The 22,000-nt window shown below is 37.3% G+C and overlaps 1 protein-coding gene across 3 annotated transcripts; it reads left to right on the plus strand.

Moving 5' to 3' along the window:
- Positions 1 to 1,688: 1,688 nt before the first annotated feature.
- On the plus strand, positions 1,689 to 16,697 carry LOC136841747 (caspase-1-like). Of its 3 annotated transcripts, XR_010854076.1 has the most exons (9): positions 1,944 to 2,167; positions 4,333 to 4,482; positions 5,731 to 5,872; positions 7,932 to 8,052; positions 8,821 to 8,999; positions 10,596 to 10,731; positions 11,255 to 11,407; positions 11,792 to 12,631; positions 13,088 to 15,297. XR_010854076.1 is itself a non-coding variant. In XM_067109001.1 (8 exons), exons 2-8 carry the CDS (start codon positions 4,349 to 4,351, stop codon positions 11,875 to 11,877), a joined length of 951 nt encoding a protein of 316 aa, XP_066965102.1. In that variant the 5' UTR covers positions 1,689 to 2,167; positions 4,333 to 4,348; the 3' UTR covers positions 11,878 to 16,697. The 3 variants fall into 3 exon arrangements, 2 of the variants coding, with proteins under 2 accessions (XP_066965102.1, XP_066965103.1); XM_067109001.1 differs by having other exon boundaries at positions 1,689 to 2,167; positions 11,792 to 16,697; XM_067109002.1 differs by lacking the exon at positions 1,944 to 2,167 and adding an exon at positions 2,168 to 2,247 and having other exon boundaries at positions 11,792 to 16,697.
- Positions 16,698 to 22,000: the final 5,303 nt, after the last annotated feature.

Here is a 22,000-nt window from a genome sequence, read left to right on the forward strand (position 1 = left end):
AGATCTTAAAACTACTGAGGCTAGAGGGCTGCAAATTGGTTATGCTGATCATCCACCCTCCAACCATCAAACATAACAAATTGCAGCCCTCTAGCCTCAACCGTTATTATTTGATTTAAGGTTAAAGTTAGCCATAATCTTGCATCTGGCAAAGATATAGGCCAGGCCACCACCGGGCCGTGGTTAAAGTTTCATGGACCGCGGCTCATACAGCATTATACCAAGATCACCGAGAGATAGATCTATTTTTGGTGGCCTTGATTATACGATGTACAAAACACTCGGTTGCGCCGAAGAAACTTTGACGCAATTTTTTACTTGTCTACTTGTTTCCTTCATGGAATTGAATGGTTACTACTAATATCAATGAAAATTGAACGAGGAAGCTGTAGAGACGAAAGTCTGTGTAGCTTGAGTGAAGTGTTTACATTCACAAGGTGAAAACTATACAGTAAAACCACTGTAAGAGCGTCAAACCGCCTCTTCGTTCTTTGTGTTTCGCTCTACATTTGTACATTAATCGTGTCGTATTTGTCACTTGTTATTGTTTCAGATTCTTTATGTATCTCGTTACATGTATCATTCTACGGCCTATTCGCCGATATATATATCTGCCTTGTACATGTTCTGTATGTCATTTTGTCTTTCAACAAACACGATTCTGTACGGACGCAGCAAGGTCCCGCAGGTCGCTCACTAGCTATCCGTCCGCTCGCCGCGTTATATGCACGTACCCATGGTCTTAGACCATGCACGTACCTGTCGTGAACAATAAAGAATTACGTGCTGCTCCAGGAGCAAGAGCCCGTGCTGGCACAAGGACAGCTAAATCTGAAACAATTTTAACACAATAAAGAATCAGTCTCACTTCTGACCTTTCTTGAACCTCACACCACGAACCACACAACAATGATGTAGAGAAAACTTAGTTCAGGCCTAGGTGAAATTTACAACCTCATTATATTAAGGGGCATACGTCAGAGACTTTGTACGAGGTCTCTGTGCGGATGCATGAGGTGGCCGTGAAATCAATTGCACCTGAATATGAACGTTAACCATTCTTTTTCGTTTTCTATGTTCAAGTTCGTACAGGCAACGTTCCTCCCTTGTTAAGAAAAACAAAGGATATTTGGACAGAAAATTGAAGCTCAGTTAGCGAAACGATCAGGTATGCTTCTGGATAAAACAAGGAAAATATGGTAAAGGTCAATACACTCCAAAAGTCTCATGAGATTCCACACAAACATGTTTCCCATGTGACTCATCATCGTATTCCTAGAAAGGCTTTGGTTTTCGTACGTTTAGAATCGAGGGTTTATAAGTCACACAGTCAGTAATTACCAGCCCGGATGTTTTTCTAGTCTTTCAGTCGGATGCTTGTGAAGACTCAAACTCACATCATCTTCACGCAACAATTAAAACTCCGTTTCTAAGAAACGTTATCAGTGATGACGCTACAGTGACGCAATCTCTCACCTGGGTCTCTTTAGGGTACGCTCATCACATTCTTCGTTCAGTATCCTATAAACGTAACAGTTTTCAAATGTTGTTCTCTAGATAATTTTTTCCAAATGATTACTGCTGATTTTGGTATATTTTGCTGATATATCCTTAATAAAGTTACATTTGAACGTAATAAACAGTACATTATAATTTGTTTAAGAGAAAGTGTCACAAGTTTACATATTAGTCTGAAAAGCGTCCACGAACTGGGAAAGTGAACGTTCCCCTTGGTTATTATGATTAAGTGATGATAAATACGCCTCACGCAAGCGATATGAAGAATTGCTATTGCTAAGCATATTGGTATATTTGCAGTTATTATGATGGCTTGTGAGTAGGATTAATATCAAGAAATGGGAAATTTCTTAAAATTATTTAAATTGGATGGATGTTAATCATAAGTCCGCTACTTCGCTTAGCCTTTAAGAAGCTCGGAAGAAGAGGATCTGTATCATATGCAGCCCAATTGTTGTCAACATTCAACCTTGCATTGTGACTCCTCGCCGTAACTTTTTTGGTGGAATACGTTTAACATTTCATAAAGTTCAAGTTTGATCTCGTCGAGAACAAGAGTTTAGAACGCCTTTGGCCATACTATATCCGGCAACCGAGGAAATCCCAAGATCTGCGACGCTGAAGCAACAAAGCAGTTGTCTGTTAAACAGTAAGTACGGGATAGCCATCCTTTGTTTGTCGAGCTTTGCACGTATAATTCAATTTAAAAGTTGCCAATATTTCACGAGGGTAAGTCAACAAAATTTACTTGCATTTTCAGGGGATTAGGATCACTACAAAGTAGACTAAGCTTGTTATTGTATTTGACGAGTAAAAATACACTGTACTGCTAACTCGTAGGCTATAGCTAGATGCCGTATGCTGATAACCTAAAGATAGTTCATTTTAACCAGCCTAGATGGTTGATGTAACTTGATGTGATATGTGTATAACTGATGTAGTGGTATAGCCTACTAGGTAAAAAACTGCACCTGAGATTCACACAGTAGGCTAGGCAGTGAATAGACAAGCTAGCTAACTGTAAACGGCTGCACAGAGATATCGTGTATTAATATTTTTGCATAAACATCAAAGAAAAGGGTGTGTATAATGCATTACAGTTGAGATAACTGGAGGAACATACTTAGATAGAGAAATTTCCCGTTTTTTGTTCATGTTTTAACGTTCATCCCTGAGGGCTGGTACTAAACATGGCGGAAACTTCTCAGGACACCATGTTTAGTACCAGCTCCTCGAGGCAGGAGTAAAAATTACAAAGAGGATAAATTTCTCATCTCGGCACGAGTCTCAAATGATCTCACCTGTACTGTATTAAATACATCCTTTTCTGTATTCTTTAGTCAAAAAATTACATTAATAAACGATATCTTTGTGCAGTGGCTCCTTTACATTCACCAGTAAGGTATACACAGTAGGCCTATATAGTATATTATAATCCTGTCGTTTCTTAGCAGCATATATTTTCATGAGTTTTTGTGTAAAATCTAAGACATTCTTCCAGCCTTTGAAAAAATCTCCTGGAATAGCCATAGGGGTATGATTGGTTGACTGGTAGGGATTTTAAAATTCTTATTTTGTGTACTTTTGTTACTAGATTCAGTGATTGCTGTTCCTGTCTATTTGATTTGGTGCAACTTGTGATATCACGGCACAGTTATGTATATGCAGGGTTGCATAATTTGTTCGTGTATTTTTTCTCTAAATTCATAGTATTGGTTATTAGTTTGCAAGATACTGAGTTTTAAAAATAAATCCCTTATGAATTGTTCTAAATTTTGCACTCCCTGTGGTATTTTAGAAATTCTCTCATGCAAAAATTTATATCATTGGCATAGGGGAAACAACTATAGGTTAAATGACTATAGGTTTCCCCTAGGTTTTTTGTGTTGAGAAACAGAAATGAGTGATTGACACCAACAGTAGTGGTGGAATATACTCAAAACATAAGAGGAGCAGTGGGAGAAAAAGTTCCATGTTTGAATAAATTGCCACTTAGCCAAAAAGGGGGAGGTTATTGCTTAACGTATCTACATTTAGGACACATTCTTGAATCTTTCTTAACCTTGACACCATAAGCTGGATAAGTGGAAAGTCAAGGCCCCCATAGGCAGCTTTGATTACAAGTGCAGCGATTGACCATTTTGACAAGAGACCTTTTACACAAGATCACCTACCTATAACAAGATTTGAGGTGAGGTTTTATTATACATAATTACAAAAACAGTTTTCTCTAACATGGTTATCAAATATTAAAATCTGCACTATTGTTTTTAGGTATTCAGTAGTCTAGATACTGGGAGAGTACAGTAATAGTGTACAGTATTACTATTGCTTATGTCAGTATTTGTGGGGAGTGCAAATGCTTAAATGCAGAATATTCACACAACAGGACATCTTAAGCTCTCGTAAGAAAGGCAAACTTTTTAATGACAGTAAGCTACTCATGACTAGTAGTATTAGGTAATTTTGAGATTTTAGTGTGTTACTTTTTGTTATATCAGTTGAGAATGTAAATGTAACATCTGTTCTGATGAAGAATTATGCATCAAGGAGTGTCTTTCAGCATAGTTGTATGAGAGTCAAAGAATTTAGATAATTCATACAGTTAAACTTTTCAGTTACAGTAATAATTTTAAGTTCTTTTGAATAAGAATTAAGGAATTGAGATTTTAGATCATCCAAAACAGATCAGAGGGTGGCGTAAAGGTACCCTGTATATTGTAACATAAACCATTGCCATTTATATTTTATACTGTAACATCATCATTGCTTAGTAGCACAGTGTCCATCTACTATATTTGCTTTCTCTTGCAGATTTTGTAAATAAGTCATGGCTTCTGACATGGAGTCGGTAACAGTTGCAATGGCCAACCAGGCTCTTAATGAAAAAGAGGTGGTAAAGAATGGTGACCATACTTCGCTGAATTCTGAAGACAGTGAAGATGCGGGCGGTCTGGGTCTTGTGTGAGTATTTTGCATGTGAACTTGAATTGGTTTTAAGAAATATGAATTAATCATGTAGGAACTGTCCTGATCTTAGAATATTCTTGTGGGTTATCAGATTCATGTGGCATGATTTTTATGAACTTGAATTTGTTGACTGTGCATTGAATGTCATGTCATAGTGTAAAAGAATATTGCTGATAATTTTGTTGTAACGATAGTTTATAGTCTAAACGTCCTAACAAACTTAGAATATTGAACTTGACATATACAACTTTAATTTGGTAATACAGTGAACCCCCCGTATTCGCGGGGATGCGTCCCCTCTGCGAATAGGTCAAATCCATGAATGTTTAAAACCCTCTAAAAACACTTAGAACTGCCCATTTTGATAGCTTAAACCAAGAAAAACCCTGTAAAATGCTTATACCTGAGTATTTTAATAGTTTTATCACAAAAAGTGCATTTATTCATGAAAATTATATGAAAATACAGTAATTAGTGAATATTTCTCAGTGAAAAATAGCGCGAATGGGCGAATTTTCCACGAATGATGGAAGATGTTTCCACAGAGAAGCCCGCAAACCATGAGAACGCGAATACGGGGGGTTTACTGTAACTGACAGTAGCCAGAGAGGGTTGCATGATTTCATAACCGGATTGCTATTCATGTTCCATAAATTACTATGAACATTGAGAATTAACTTGGTGTGGATGCATACAATCACTAAATATTAAAAATATTTTGAGTTTCGTAATCTTTTCATTATCAAAAACCATGGTCTTGATTGGTTCTGCAAATTCGTAACATTAAACGTTTATATTTTACAGTGGTTTAGTTGTAGGCAACTTCCTCTTGTACTCTACATGGCATTCTGTTATTTAATTTTTTTGTATTAAATAAAAAGGTTTGAAAAATGTAGAGGCTGAGACATGGCAAATATATTTGATGATTAACGTTTTTAAACAGCTCTCATATACATATTTGCCTTGATACTGTATAGTACAGTCATGCTTTCATGCGTATACTTGAGTCGTATTTCAGTTTTTCATGTGTTTATGTAATTTTGGCTGCACATATTTCAGTTATATACCATAGTATTACAAACCTACTGTTTCAAGTGCAAGTTACTTTACTGTATATATTGAGCACTATTTAGTTTGTAGGTCTGACTATAAATTGTCTCAAACTTCCAAAATTACAAAATTTTTAATGTAGTAACTTATAAAGTTGGCATTCACTAACAGTATTAACTCTAACCCCCAAAGCCCGGGAAGCAATGGGCTTGGATCAGCTTATGCAAGAATGCCAGTTGACAGGGATGCTCTACGTTACAACATGAACCATCCTTCTCGTGGACACTGTGTCATCTTTAATCATCGTATCTTTGACAGTCACACGGGTCTAGGGGTAGGTTTTAGAAGTACCTGTACGTTGACTGCCTGTAATTGTGTGCTTAGGGTGTAGAGGCATGAATTTTGTATACTACACTGAAAATTCCTATGGATGTATTCTGATCCTTTCTTATTCTTTGATCTGTTCTTTCCTTTTATATTGCTTACATTGGCATTTAATTTTTTGGAAACATGCAAGGAAGTTCATGACCCCTTGGTGTGGTCTGTAAAGATATATGCTTGCTGTGAATACAGTAGAAAGAATGATAATAATGAAAGATTGCTGACGGTTTTGTGTGGATAAATGTGGATTGTGAATATATATTATTTAAATGATTATCCTTAAGTATTTCTTTGTTGTAATTTATGTTGAGTGTTTTGCATTTTGATGGAATAGTTTTTGGAAGATTTTTCAAGTGGTATAGCTGGAAATTGACATGCAGGTGACTTGCTGTTCACAAGCCAGATAAAAAGTAGGAAAGTATGATGGGAAAGGATACCATCGGTGACTGAATCATTGTGATATTCTTCATAGTTTTTGTATTCTATAATTGGGTCATGCATTTTATCATTGCATACAAATTTGCTAAGAGTTTGCGTATACTATGAAAAAATGAAACTATGGGGAGGATGTTTTGAGTACAGTGCTGTCTTCGTTGTGTTATATTGTAGTTCCTTGTGTTAAACTTTGGCTATATAGATGGGAAACACTATCATTTATACAGAATCTTGTGGTAATACTTGAAGTGTACTATATTTTCATAACATTAACCCCTAACATTCAGTCACCTGTGAAGTTTTGCTAAATCATTGGTAAACATTCTTTTAACAACTGTTTTCATCTTTGCTCGAATGGTCAGTTTGACTCTTATGGGATCATATGTAAAAATTATTACTGCCAATAGGGTAAGCGTAATGAATTAGACCTCTATCACACATTTATAAACATAATATACCTTAGAATATAGTACAGCATATGTTATGAACGTGATGTAATTCATTCGTAATTGTGAAAGCCATGTAAGAAACTCAGCTTTGCATTACAAAACCTTCAACTCTTTCACTTTTTATCATTCGTTTCATTTACATTACCTCTCAGCTAAAAGTAATACTGCAGTTATGTGTAAGTAGTATTTGGTGTTTTTATTCTACTGTATTTTGAGAATTCATTGCATGTCTAAGTTTTATTTTCTTGTATGACTGTTCAGTGTTGCTAAGTAACTTTTAACTGACTTCACATGGTGTTTATGTTAAACTTTTAGGAATTTAGGTACCGTGTATTTCCATGTATAAGACAACCTTTAAATCCTAAAATTCATTCCTAAAAATTGGGGTTTTTCTTATACTGTACTACCATTCTAAAAATCAAACTTTGAATTCTAAGTGATGTGTATCAGTAGGCTAACCTTGGCCTCAGTGCGATAACCACAGACCTATGTGAAAAGCTTCACATTTTGAAATAAACTGATGATAAAGGTGTCAGGAAAGAATAAAGAGGTAAACCTGGTTTTGAAAGCCTTCTAGCTCTTCAGTAGTTTGACTTATTATTGTGTAAGTTATAAGGGTAAACAGGGTTGGGCTATGCATCCCTGGTGTATTATGCAGAAAATTTCAAACATACATAAAAAAAAAGTAAGTATAGCTTAGTTTTTACAGACCACTGAGCTGATTAACAGCTCTCCTAGGGCTGGCCCAAAGGATTACACTTATTTTACGTGGCTAAGAACCAATTGGTTACTTAGCAACGGGACCTACAGCTTATTGTGGAATCCAAACCACATTATAGCGAGAAATGAATTTCTATCACCAGAAATACATTCCTCTAACTCTTCATCAGCCAAGCGGCGGAATCGAACTCCGCCCATCGAATGACGGTCTGAAGCTCAACCAACTCGGCCAACAAAGGGCTCAAACATACATAACCCTGTCCTTTTTATATTACCTGGGAGGAAGTAAAATATTTCAGTGCTTAAATCATTACCTCTTCATGGAATCTAAAGATTTTGTATAATCTATTGACAACAAATAATGGTGTACTTGTTCACTTATTTTCATTTTCAAAATTTGGTTTCCAGGAGCGGAATGGTACAGACAGAGATCGTGATCAAGCTAAACAGCTTTTTACAAATCTTGGATACCAAGTGGCAGTGTATGACAACCAGACCGTTGAGCGCATCAAGGAAGTCATACAGGACTGTAAGTTCATATTTTATGGATAAACTATTGGGGCATTTTGGTCTGTTCTACCTGGTGTATGAGATTCATTTTAGTATAATGCTTGAAGTTAAAAAGATTCTTTTGGAAAACTTTGCCCCTGAGAATGTAGTTGTAATTTTGAAATAAGACAAAGTAAGGATGTAAATTTTAACAATACCCAGTCTACTAGCATTATTTTGTTATGCTGTATTCATATGAAGTTTATTTGGTCATAAAAGTGAATGGTGAATTACAGACTGACATTTTCATGATGAATTGTCTGTCAGTGCAGGTTACTTCTTTGCTCTTGCACAGTTTTGCTAAAGTAAGCTTCCTATTTTCTGGTATTAGTTTTGTGTCTCATTGGATCTCAACATAGAGATTAAAGGTGACATGGTAATGTTAGAGTACAATTAAGTAGAAGTATTGAAGATATTTCTGAAAATTATAAAGAGTGTTATTGAATATTCTTGCATTATGCTCTATAATATCTGTTTTTAATGGAGATGGATCTCGAGTAGTGAAAGCTGCAATTTTTACTGCTTGTAATATTGATATTAGATCTTATGCAAATAAGATGCAATCTTTGGTAGCCACATTTTTAATGACTGCAAAGGAGTCACAAAGGAAGATGCTTAAAGTCCTAATTCTCTTCATGTGTATCGTTAGCCAAGTGTTTGCTATAGATATTCTCACTGTTTTCAAAATTTTGTACATGTTTTATGCAAGTGTACAATTTACAGTTCCATCTTAATTTTTTTCTGACAGTGGCATTTGGAGTTGATCATAAGGACTGTGATTCCCTAGTGATTGTGTTCATGTCTCATGGGGAGCAGGAGATACTTTATGGCCGCAACGGAAGTTTCAAGGCAGAATTCTTGTTTGATTGTTTCAATGCAGACCAGTGCAAATCACTGGCAGGAAAGCCAAAACTGTTTTTCATTCAGGTAAGTTCAGGCATGAGAATGTCTAGTTGTCTGATCTTACTTTACTGGGCTGAGCCATAGCTCTCTTTTTTGAATCCTTAAAGAACATCTTAAATATAAGATTTGACTAGACAGTGAAGAATGGGTACTGGAACTGTTAAAGGCAATCTTGGGAGAGGAAGTAATGTTAGATGACTGGGAAGAGTCTGATGGTAAATGTGTTTAAACTGATGGGAGATATTATGGAGTGTGGTATTTATGGAGGCATCAAACTAACAGAACATTTGTTGAAGGTTTTAGAAAGAATACTGGGTGATGGATTGCAACCAGTTATGAAAATTGAGAATAGCAGTGTGGTTTCATTATAAGGAGAGGTACAGTGGATGCTGTTAATATAATAAGACAGAGACAGAAAAAGATGCTAGAAGGTAATATGAAGCTCTATTATGCATCTGTAGACATAGAAATAGCTTTTGATAGTGTTTTAGTGCTTAAGACAGAGGAGAGTGCTAGAAAATTGGTTGGGTTGGTTAAAATAATGTACAGCACACAAGAACAAAGGCCAGCAGCAATAAGTCTCACAAAACAGAAATATTTGTAGTTAGAGTTGGTTTATGCTAAGAACCAGTACTTTGCCCCTTTCTCTTTGTGTTAATTATGGATGTATTGAGTGAAACAATTAGGAATGAAAATCTGAGGGAATTTGTTATCTACAGATGATTTGGTAATTACAGCAGAGACTGAAGAATATAATTGCAAAGAAGGGTAAGAGAGTGGAAGGAATATCTTGAATTGGGTGCTATGGCTGAAAGTAAGGCTATGATATCCAGCAAGAAGGTAGGGATTAGGTTATTTGTTTAAGAGCTTAAGACTGATGAAGCTTAGCTTTAAAAATGATAGAGAAAGTAGGATAAAAGCAGCGAGGAGGAAACAGGGGAGGGGGCAGGGGTAGTGGGTGACAAAAGAGTGCTAAATAAACTGAAAATAAAGATCTATTGTAATGTAATCAAACCAGTGATGAGAAGTGGACGTTAATAAAGAATGCGTAACAGAAGCTGGAGTGAACAAAATTGGGGATGGTGATGACAGTTGAGAAAATTAAGAAATTAGAAGTTCCATGGTGGCCAACATTACTGATATGATAAGAGTTGAGAGTAAGGTGGTATGGGCATGTGGTAAGGATGAGTGAAGAGGGCTTGGGTAAAACTTGTTAGTGGTTGAAGGTCAAGATGGAGGCAAAGAATTAAATGGAGTGCTAAAGTAAAGAAGAAGTTGGAGGAGGGTTTAGCGGAGAAGATGCGCTCTAGGAATAGTTGGAGATGATGCATCATGGCTACTGATCCATCAGCATGGGAATAGTGTTTTGACTAGGAAGTAAAATTGATTCCATTACTATAGTTTTGCAAGATTTTAATATGATTTGTAGTTACTATTCTTGCTCTGGCACTGAGACAGAAATTAATTTACCTGGTATTGATGATGCTTTTATTTGTATTATTATAAAGAAATGTTTTGTTTTATATCTTGGGAGGGTTGTCATTGAAGCATGGAAAACCAAGAAAGATACACTTTCATGGATCAAAGGATTCACTTGATGTTATTTACTTTTGTTGTCAGGCATGTCGTGGAGAAGGATTGGATGCTGGCACTACACTTATAAATACTGGGCCAAAAGATGAGACAGACTCGGGGGCGCTCTCCTATAAGATCCCGAACACAGCTGATTTTCTGATATGCTGGTCTACTGTCCCTGGTGAGAGCAGCTTTTATTCATACTCTTATTAATATGCTTTTTATAATGGACCAACTGTTTTTTAAAAAAGTTACATGGCACTTATGTATTTTATCTTCTAAGGATGTTTTAGCCATAATATATTGGTTTCTGGTTTTTGGCTTTTATAACAATGGTAATCTTAGGACTAAACAATCATACAAAAAAAAGATTAACATAAATGGTTTTCCACCTGTAGACAGTAGTTTGGGATTTGAGTGCCAGTAGGGCAGCCGTAAGGTTTAAGAGATGATTAGTTTTTTCTTTTATTTTATGCTCATAATTATATTACTTTTGTTCATTTGGTTCTTTTTTTTATATAATTTACGGACAAAAATGTACATAGAATTTTAGGCAACACAAGTCAAAATATTGCATGTTTGCAAGATTTAAATCAAATTTTTATTATCCCATGTGCCTTAACTTAGGAATTGTATTTATTTTCACCATGCTTGTAAATCTCATAAAGTAAATCCAGTAACAAATACTCTCTCTGAAATTTCAGGTCACTTCTCATGGCGCAATACAACCAATGGTTCTTGGTTCATACAGTCATTGGTTCATGTCCTGACCACACAGTCCAAACATGATGATTTGTTGTCCATGATGACAGACGTAAACCGCTACATGATCATTCATTTTGAGTCTAACTGTCCATGTAAGTCTTGCATTATGTTCTTCCTAAATCTGGATTGTTTTTATTCCCATTGGACCAGAGAACCTCAAATGGGTACAATCCTTTCCAGTTATTGTTACAAGCATTTTGCCTCTATAATTTAAATTCTGTAGTTTTTAGAAGTACTAAAGAAGATTTTAATGATTACAGTTATCTTCCAGACAAAATTTATTTGTGATAATTGGTGTTTAATGAAAATTGTGTTTATCTAAAATTTTTAAGTCTGATGTGGAGACTATGGTAAAACTTAACCCTTTTTGGGCCAAGTCCATTTGACCTGGTTTGACATATTAGTTTGGTTGAAATGTAACAGCAGTATTTTACATGTAACAAGTAATGAAGAAAAATAATGTTCATCTGTTTCAGCTCAGCAACACATGCATGGAAAAAAACAAGTTGCTAGCATTGTCTCAACTCTGATGCGCAAGGTCTACCTGACACCAAAGTATTGACTTCGTGCGAGTGAACACAGTGGTGGGGAAGCAGAAGCATCAGTTGCCACCCATGAGCATATAGAAGTAGAGGTAGAAAGACACTGTGATGAAGTTATCCATGGCAGTGATGATTACCAAGAACAGAAAAAGCATTTGTTTTGCTGTTGCCTGCCATTCAAGTCATGCCAAAGGAAACAGAGGTACCCCAAGGTGAAAAAGGTAGACGCTCCTGAGAGGAAATATTGGAAATTTAATCAAAATTCTGAAACACTTGAAAGTAATAATTGCTCTGTGAGGGATGGAAATGATTTTGTGCCTCATGGCAATAGAAGAAGTAGGGCTTTCAATATTGTAGGTAGTTTAGTGCCAAATTGGAAATTTTCTTTTAAGTGAATTGAATTGGTTGGCAAAAAAATACTCTTGATGAATGTACAAAGCCATGTAATCCTAATAATTGTCTTTTATGAGCTATCTTGATGAAATGGCTGATTTTTTGGATGAAATTTCTAAATTAAGTTTATGTTTTAACTGTACTAGTAAATGGACCTCTTTAGATAACCCAGTTTCCCAATACTGTATGAAAAATTGGTTCTCCTCTGTAACAACGAAGTGCTCAACTAGTCTTTCTGTATAATTAAGTAAAAGTGTTTATTTTCTTTTAACTTACTGTGTTTGCTCGAAGTAGATAAATACCAGTACTCGACAGTCAGTGATGATCCTGGCAGAAAAGCAAGATTTGTTCTCACAGCTGTGTGTGCAATTTAACCAGCAGGTAGGTGCTGCTGTGGTTATGTTTCACAAGAACGTTTACCACAATACTTATCAATTGTAGTTGTACTTTGCATTTTTACATACTGATATTAGATCAACTGTTGGGCAAAAATGCTAAAAGTTGGGGGAAGCATATTAACATAAAAGTCCTTATAATCTCTTATTTATTTTTATATAAGACATGACTGCTGATGTACTATATTTTGATGATGTAAAGCTGTGTAAATGGCAGCTTTATCCTTGCCACATAGAAAAGCCATATTAAGTAATTACAGTATGTACATGTGTCACAGGTTTACCAGATGGTTGGTTAGTGTCTTTTAGATGATCTTACAAGTAACTGTGCCATTTATACTTTTTATTAAGATCTGATTTGGTAACTTTTTGTTACCTATAGATTTTTTCAAAATTTTGACCAATGTATACTAATACAGATAACATATTCTTGATTCTACAGGTTTGCACATTGTCAGTTGTAACATCCATCAGTTACAGTTACATGCTGTACAAGACTTAATGGAGGTGCCTTAATTGATAACTGCCCCATAGAAATGTCAGTAGAATTTTAGCACAAAACAGTCTTTCATGCGCAGTTTTACCAGCCGTGCAAACAAGGTCTTTCAGATTTGTAATTATATTATCACAAAAGCATGTTTGATACCTTTTGATATTAGCACATCAAGCTGTCTTTCATACTGCCTTTTCAAGGTATTTTATTGTAGGAAACATTAGGTTGGCAGGCAGTAGATTTATACATTGATGTTATCTGCACAGTAGTTCATAAGAATCTTTAGTGTAATTCATTAGATACATTCTGGCTTGCATTTTGTAAATATTGCATACTCTCACTACTATAGAAATCTTTTGGTTACTCATATTACTTACTTGTGAAAAATTACTTAGCAATAACCACTGATGTAGATAACTAAGGTGGGCAGTGTCCAGTTGCTTTGAAACCCACATAGTAGATTTAGACAGTAGGTATAGTATATGAAATCTGGAATGTTGACAGACTTGCTTTGATGCAAACTGAAGGCATTTGTCAACAAGTTTGTTCACCTCTCTGTGTAAATGTAAGCATTGCATGTCAGGAAATGTATCCCTCTTGTCTTTCTACTCACCTCTTTGTTTATTGTGTAAGTTTCAGTAGGAGAGTATTAGAAATATTTAATTCAAGATGAAAATGGAAAGTAACTTTTGCTCAGTTTCATTATTTGTGCAATATTGATCAAAATAAAAGACAATAAGGTTGTTCGGGTATCATCTAAATGAAAATCATGTTATTAGCTATTTCAATAAAACTTGAAGTTTTGAATAATTTGTAATAGGACACCTGTGGGTAGTTGTGAAAAGTTTCTCTGTGCATTGTGAGCTTTTGATAGATTTAGTTTCATGAGTTTATTGGTTATTGGATGTTCTGTATGGAAATACAAGATTGCCATCTAAGAAATATTTGTAGGTCAGTAGTAAGAAATGCATAACATTCATATGATAAATACTAGCTGCAGAAAGTTTGCCATAATTATGTATATTTTCTTGTAATCTTTTGAGATTGGAGTGGTATTATTTTTATAATTTTATAATTTAACTGGCATGAAAGACAAAGATTTATACTTGTGCCAATTGACTTTTTTTTTTTTTTTTGCATATAATGAAATTAATAAATGTATCAATTATATGGTTACACTGCCAAATAGACTTTACTGTATACAGTATTGATTTCAGTTTGGATAGCACATCTTGACTAATATTGGTTGATGTAGACAGAATAATTTATGATATGAAGGAAGTGTTGTTTTCAGAGAAGAAATGACACATTCACAGTTGTAGTAGGTATACAGAATCTGTCTTTTTAGATGCAGTGTCATGGTTGATTTGTAAAAGCTCAACAATTTGATTAGATTTTTATCTTATGGATACTTTGTAACACAGGCCAGAATGGGAAACTTCAATGTATATTGTATATTTTTAAAGTAAATATTTTTATAGGATGTAAGCATTTAAGTTTTTTTTTATCATTTATATTGTGCAGGTAAGTTTGCAGTGAATATTCTCGATGAAAAAAATTGACTACTTGCTAATATGCACTGAATTTGATAAATAGCAAATAGGATTACATGGACAATTTAGCATGGGACCTCTTTTTCAAGTTAACAGTGAAAGATGCCATATGGGGCCATGTGTAAATGGGATGGGGTGTCATATAGGGTTCTGAAGGTATATCTGATGTCAAAGGCAAAGATTTTTCGTGTAACATTAGGAGTGGAGGATATCTTAGGGAGGCCTACTCCTTTAGGTTGGAATTAGATTTTTGGACAGCCTACTCCAGATTTAAACTGGAATAGGATTTTTTAATAAGTCTGCTTTGTCTTTAAGTTTAGACTGGAGTTTAGGCTGAACTCTAAATGTAATACTTAGTTGATACTTAATACCTGACATTGCCAGTGGTACTTCTTGATCCACAATATTCATGAAGTTCCTGTATTGTGTCATTGCTCTGAAGTTTGATTGTATATATATATAATTATTTTGGGGGGTTCTGTAATGCTCTCTTGGCTTGCATTTATCTTTGCTCTTTTGTAAATAATTATTGCTATTCTTGCAAGATGGATGTAGTTCTAGCATATTTTGTGCCGTGGTTATTTTTAGTAAATTATTTTCAGGCCTTTTTTTTTTTTTTTTTTAATTTCCTACTGATATTATAGCCCATGATTTACCATGGAAAAAAGATCTCGGTAATTTGGACCATCCAGTGTTTTATATTATTGTGCAAATATCTTGTTTCTGACAAATACTATATGAATCAATGGAATTGGAATAAGGTAATGCCTACTCTTCAGTTTGGTTAATTTTGTATGTATTATTTTGTTGCATTGTTTGAGTAGGTAATGCATTGGAAAGGTAAGGGTCTGTCAGTGTATCTGATGGACTTTAGTGGCTGTTATTCTTGTGTACGGTCAGGAAAGGGTTGTGGCTTGGTAACCAACTTCCTTTTTTCAAAAATGCTTGTAAATGGAAGGCTAAGGATTGGCGTCCCCTCTCTTAATGTGATTTGGACCCAAATCATATATGACTGAGCAGAGTTGATTTTACTGAATGATAGTGATGTGACAAAAGATGAATATTTTATCTAAAAAACACAGTTCCTTGAGATGCAAGTTATCAGCAATTGCATAGAATAAAGCATCTGTGTTGTACAGATGGGATAAGCTTAAGCACTCCAATTTTCAAGAAATTAAAACTTAAATTCTTATTTGATGAAGTACGTACATTGAACAAGATGCATTTAATTCTAATTTAATATATGTACATTGGACAAGATGCATTTAATGAATCTCAAGGTCCAAAGTTTCATTTTATTTATTTTTAAGCAAGATAATTCATGGATTTGTTTATTTTTTACTTTTTTTCCTGACAACAGTTATTTTGCTGCTGGGCAGCATTGGATGAAATGCATTTCTGCAGGTACTTTTCTATTCTGCCATAAAGCAGAGTGATCCTCAGTAGCCTCCAGTTGCCATAATTACAATTTTTAATAGATACTTTAATTAGAAGTTGACTTGGCAGTTTGTTCTTGCAAAGCATTTTCCATTTTTGTCAGTGTTCTGTGGCAAAATACTTGCAACCCTATTTACAACTATTGAAGTTCCCAACAGCATTCCATCACAATTCAGCTTTATATTTTTCCTGAAAATTTAGCCAGTAGTAGAGAATGTTATACAAAAACTGTCTAGCAGTAGATGCACAAATGCAGAATTTGCCATTTCATAGTTGTGACGTACAAAGACAATGATTTGCTTTTAAGGGTTCTTATTCTTCACTTGAAGTCTACCTCTTAAAGAACCTCTGGGTACTACTTTGTCTTTCAATATTGAGGGGACATATATTAGGTGTTATTGGTCTTTCCAAACAAATTTTGTGATTATTATATTATAAAATTGTCCTATGCAATAAAGTGAACTTTTATTATAAAATTGTCTTATGCAATATAGTGAACTTCAGTGGTTGTGTACTAACTATACATAATTGTCATATAGCTTTTCAGAAATAAATATATAATGTAAAAATAGTTTTTTAAATATAATCCAAAACTGATTTTTAGTGAACTGTTTGGAAAAACTTCCAATTCAGACATCCTTTAAAATTCTTGTACTTAGTCATTAAATCTTATAATCCTTAAACTTTCATGATTCCAGTCTCTGTAACTGAGTAATGTCTTTAAATTTTGATAAAGCAAAAAGATTTGCTGTCTTTGAGCACTTTGTAAGGAGGAAAGGAAACCAGTTTATTACCAGGACAAAGCTTAAAAACCTGTTTCTTTCCCCAGGCTAACATAAGTCTCTTTCTCTGAGTTTCTGATTAAGTATTGCACCTAAATATTTAAATATGCACTGAAAAAAATACATTTTACTGATATCTTCTGTGTTTACATTAATATTATTTGAAAATTAGTAAATAATTTTTTCATCATAAATGTATTTAGCCATGAAAACAACATGAAAATATGACATTTTTAAAGTAATTTGTATTTTTCCTAACTATACAAACCTGAGGTCTTTACATGAATATGCTTTGGCACAGCTGGAAACGGCCGTTTAACTTTTAAACATGGTGGTTAGGTAGTTAACTACCGTCTGTCTGGTGGGAGTCCCACCCACCAGGACGGTAAGCATTCAATTTGCCTTTCGGCCCCGGTATCAGAATGAGGTGGGCATTCAACTGTAAAGACCTTAGATTTGTATAGTTAGGAAAAATACGAGTTACTTTTAAAATTTGTCATTTGTTCCTACACAATCTACAAATGATCAGTCTTTACATAAGGACAGCTTACTTCCTGCATAGGAGGAATCTGAGTCAGTCTCTGAACTGACTGGTAGTTTGCCTCACCTGGGTCTTTTTCCTGGTCAAATAGATCAAGGAAGAGGACCGTGCCTCTGACATGTTGAACGGAGTATGGAATATGGGTGTGAAAGCAACATCATTCAAAAAGGGCTAGGTTGAATCTAAGTGCCGGAGACAATAATGTAATGTATAAGCAATGGGTTTGATTTATTGTCAGACCCTCTCTCCCCTTGTTAGAGAGAGGGCAGGACTTGCTCCTATATATCTATATTACATAGATAAATAGAATGGATACTCAACTGTAAAACTCACCTGCATCAACGCCAGTTCCAGCATGTGACGGTTTGCTAACCTACCCTCTGCCCACAGGGAGTGGAAGGTTGAAGAAAGAGAAAGGGAGGGAGTCCAGTCACTCACACATATACTCTTTTGCAACCAAACACCTTAGGTAAGATGCTACCTGTCCTCTTAAGAGGACCCGGGTAAGCTACATAACTTGAGCAGCCACCAGAGGACCTAAGGAAAGGGAAAAGTGTCCAAGGACTTGTAGGCAACGTCCTGAAGGTAGAAGGAAGTGAAGGTGGTCTGGCGCGATCACACCCCTGCCTTCAGTACCTGAGGAACCAACAGATTCTTCTTGAATGCAAGGATTGGACCAATGTCCCTCAGTAAGCTCTCGCTCGGAATGTACTGGTGTTCTCCTCGCCTGCCGCAGAGTACGCCTGTATGTCATGTCCTCTTGAGGTAGTACCACAACACTCTAAACAGGACAGAGTAGCATCTCATCTGGATCATTAGCAACAAAGTCCTCTAGGGAGGGGATTGTAAAGGACTTGAACCTGGCATCAGGGACCGATGGATTCTGAGTCTTTGCTACGAAACCTGGAACGAAATAGAGTGTGACTGACCCCCATCCCCTTGGATGTTTAGCGTTAAAGGAAAGACCATGAAGTTCACCTTCTCTCTTTGCCGATGCCAGGGCAAGCAAGAAAACGGTCTTGAGGGTCAGATCTCCGTCCAATGACTCTTGCAGAGGCTCATACTGTGCACAAGTCAGGCTTTTAAGAACAAGAGTCACACCCAACTCGGGGTCTGAGTTCTCGAGGAGAGCAAGACCTTTCGAAGCTTTTTATCAGCAGGGAAATCTCCAGTGAGGAGGAGATACACACACCCTTCAGGTGCAGGACTAGGCCCAAGGAGGCCCTATAGCCCTTTACAGCTGAGACGGAGAGAAGCTTCTATCGGCAAGGAAGATGAGGAAAGCCGTTACTTGCTGAATAGTAGCCCTGACCGGAGAGAGACCCTGTTTACGGCACCAACCACAGGAGACGGCCCATTTTCCTTGGTACACAGCTGCAGAGGACTGATGAAGGTATCCAGGCATCTGTCGTTGTGTAGTGAGAAAACCCTCTAGCGTGCAAGAGATGCTGGATAGTCTCCAGCCGTGAAGTGAGAGACCACTGACTATTGGTACTGTTCTAGTGCGGTTGACAAAGAAGGTTGTGCCATGGGGGAATCTCTCTCGGTGCCTCGGAAAGCAGAGCTAGCAGGGCCAGAAACTTTGCGGCATGTGGCCACTTGGGAGCCACCAGGGTCATTCTGAGATTCGGGGCAATCATTGCCCTGTTGATCACCTTGTGAATCTAACAGAACAGAAGAAAGGTGTGTGTCAAGGTTGTCCCATGGGTGTTGAAAAGCGTCCCCTGCTGTGGCCCATGGATCTGGTACAACAGAACAAAACACCTGTAGTTTTCTGTTGTGCCGGGTGGCGAACAGGTCAATTGATGGTAGACCCCAAAGGTCGAACAGCTTTTCCATGATGTCTTCGTGAAGGTACCACTCTGTCCCTATCACCTGGCCCTGGAGAACAAACTTTTCTGCCACTACACACTGGATGATGCCTTGGAGGCCTCCTTGTATTTTCTCCTCTAGAACTTCACCCATTGCACAGGGGACCACTTACGGCACTTGTCACACATCGAATCAGGGTTACAGTCATGCCTTCTGCAACTTGTGCAGAGGAAATGAGGGTCAACATCCAAAGTTGGGTGATAACAGTTACAGGGTCTAGAGGCAGTACTGGGGCAGACACGCTGGTTACAAGCCTTCCACTCAACAGGCTATCACATGATTCGTGGGTTCGCATGATGAAAATTCACAAACATACAAACAAGCAACAATCCCACTGGGAATGAAATAAACAAAGCAAAATGGCATTCAGGGCAGAGAGTACAAGAATAGCTCCTCATAGCACGATGGACGAAAGCAAAGCGAATGCTTTGTTGAGGGGGGGAGGGGACTCCCACCAGTTGGATGGTAGTTAACTACCTAACCACCTTGTTTAAAAGTTAAGCAGCCATTTCCATTTGCACTGAGGCATATTCCTTATGTTAAGACTGATGGTTTATATATTGTGTACGAACAAACAGTAATTACTGAATACTGCTCTGCGAAATAATCTGCGAATAGGCAAATTTTCTGCGAATAACTTGGAGATACGTTCCACAGAAAAATTTGCGAATAGGTGAGGCCGCAAATAGTCGGGGGTCGACTGTAAAAGATGTCAATCATTTTTCTTCATCATCTTTGCTTTTGTATCATAGATGCATTGTTTATATTTATGAATATACCAAATTAAAAGAAATTTGTATTTTTCCTAACATATGAACAACCTACTCTTTCATGTATGGAGTAATACGCACTTGCATATCTTTGGGTGTTATTGGATCGTCTCTGAAAAACAAAATCCTAACGTGGTGTGACCTGCATTGATTTGCCTTCCGTCATTGTGTGCAGCCACACTCATCCTCCTAGAAGGAGTGAGATCGAAACTGTGGGGCGGTGCGAGGAGGGTAACTTTACCTACATGAAAGTGCAGGTTCATATGTTACAAATTTCTTTCCAATTTGGTATTTGTTCCAACATGTATACAGGCAGTCCCCGCTTATTGGTGGCATCAGTTAATGGCTAATGACATCATTAACCAGATTTTTAGAGCCAGTAAGCGATTTTCAGCGCCGGTAGGGGTTATCAGTGTTGGCAGTGTGGTTTATTGGCATCGATTGCAGTGTCGTGAACACCATTTATTACCATAATTACTGTGATGTTATGGTTATCAACAATTTTCGGTTATCAGCCCTCGGACGGGAATGGAACCCATCGTCAACCAGGGACTGCCTGTACAAACCTACACTTTCATATATGGAGCCTCACCTGAAGGAGGGAGGATGATCTGTCAGGTAAATGTGGGGGTGTTCCCTCTCGATACCCCAAGGGCATGAAAGAGGTGTATGCTGTGTGTACCATACTCATCCCTGTTCCTCATGATGTTGCTGGTGATGTCGGCCCCTCCCTACAGAGCTCCCATAGGGCTCTCTATCATTGTATGAACTGCTGTGCCACCATTACTGGGCCAAAGGTGAAGGTATCTAAGGACTTGTGTGCTATTTCCTTGAGGTTGAAAGAGGTGGATGCCGTCTACCTCTTCCAGACCCTGGCCTGTAGGACCTGACTGTTCAAGTGGTTTTTCCTAAATGCCACCAGCAGTCCTATTCCTTTGATGTTGTAAGCCCTGACTCTGGTTGGGCCTGGATCTTCACTACCATACAATAAATATGCCCTCAAAACTGCCTCTCTCAGCCAGAAGGAAATAGTGTTCCTTGAAATCTCTTGCTTCTGACCCATACTTTAGTGAAGTCTCAAACAGGCTGGTCTGTGGGGGGGCTGTGCACTTAAGGTAGGCTCTCGAGGCTCTAACTGGGCTTAGCAACATTTTGTCCTTTTCATTCCCTGCAAAGTGCATTAATGAGGGGACAGAAAATGTATCGAACCCTGGGTCGTGTGGAGGGGTTCTGGGTCTTCACCACGAACTATGGGAGGAAGGTGAAGACCATCGATGTCCACCCATGGATGTGGGTAATGCCATATGAGAGGGCATGAGGTTCCCCCTCCTCTTTGTTGATGCCAATGCCAACAGGAAAAACCACCGAGGGTCAAGTCCTGGGGTGCGACACCCTTCTGATCAATTCAACGGACGGTTTCCTAAGGGAAGCCAGGACCTTGGTGACGTTCCATTCCGGGGGTTTCAATTTCCAAGGGGAGCAAAATGTTTTCGAAGTTTCTGATCATGTCTGACCAGTCCCACGCACTCAGAGAAATAGAAGATACACTCCTATCCTTCCTTCCCCAGTACCAGGCCAGCCACTGAGAACAGACCTAACATACTGCGGTTTTCATGTGTGGTCTCCACATTGCGTAAGTAATGAGAGGCAAAAACAGATCTACCTTTCCAATACGTAGTTTGAACTATAGTGGAGAGCGACGGATTACGATTAAATGCCAACAAAGTGGCGACTGCCCTCACTTCGCGGGCTTTAACTTTCAACAAGGGTAAGGCCCTTCCTGAATACCCCTGTGGGATTCAGGGATTACTTCTCTCAGAAAGAAGGACAGTGCATTCTTGGACATGGAACAAGAAGGATTCCTTACAGATCACCAGAGGTTACAAGCGGGACCTCTGATGTTCTTA

Source organism: Macrobrachium rosenbergii, chromosome 9 (assembly GCF_040412425.1).
Source record: "Macrobrachium rosenbergii isolate ZJJX-2024 chromosome 9, ASM4041242v1, whole genome shotgun sequence".
Lineage (NCBI taxonomy): Eukaryota > Metazoa > Arthropoda > Malacostraca > Decapoda > Palaemonidae > Macrobrachium > Macrobrachium rosenbergii.

What these genes read in the sequence shown, in the direction of transcription:
- LOC136841747 (XM_067109001.1), top strand. Translation starts at nt 4,349, where the DNA reads ATGGCTTCTGACATGGAGTCGGTAACAGTTGCAATGGCCAACCAGGCT. An exon ending in CAAGGAAGTCATACAGGACT is followed by an intron (nt 8,053 to 8,820) that starts GTAAGTTCATAT and finishes TTTTTCTGACAG; the next exon opens with TGGCATTTGGAGTTGATCAT. An exon ending in TTTTGAGTCTAACTGTCCAT is followed by an intron (nt 11,408 to 11,791) that starts GTAAGTCTTGCA and finishes CATCTGTTTCAG; the next exon opens with CTCAGCAACACATGCATGGA.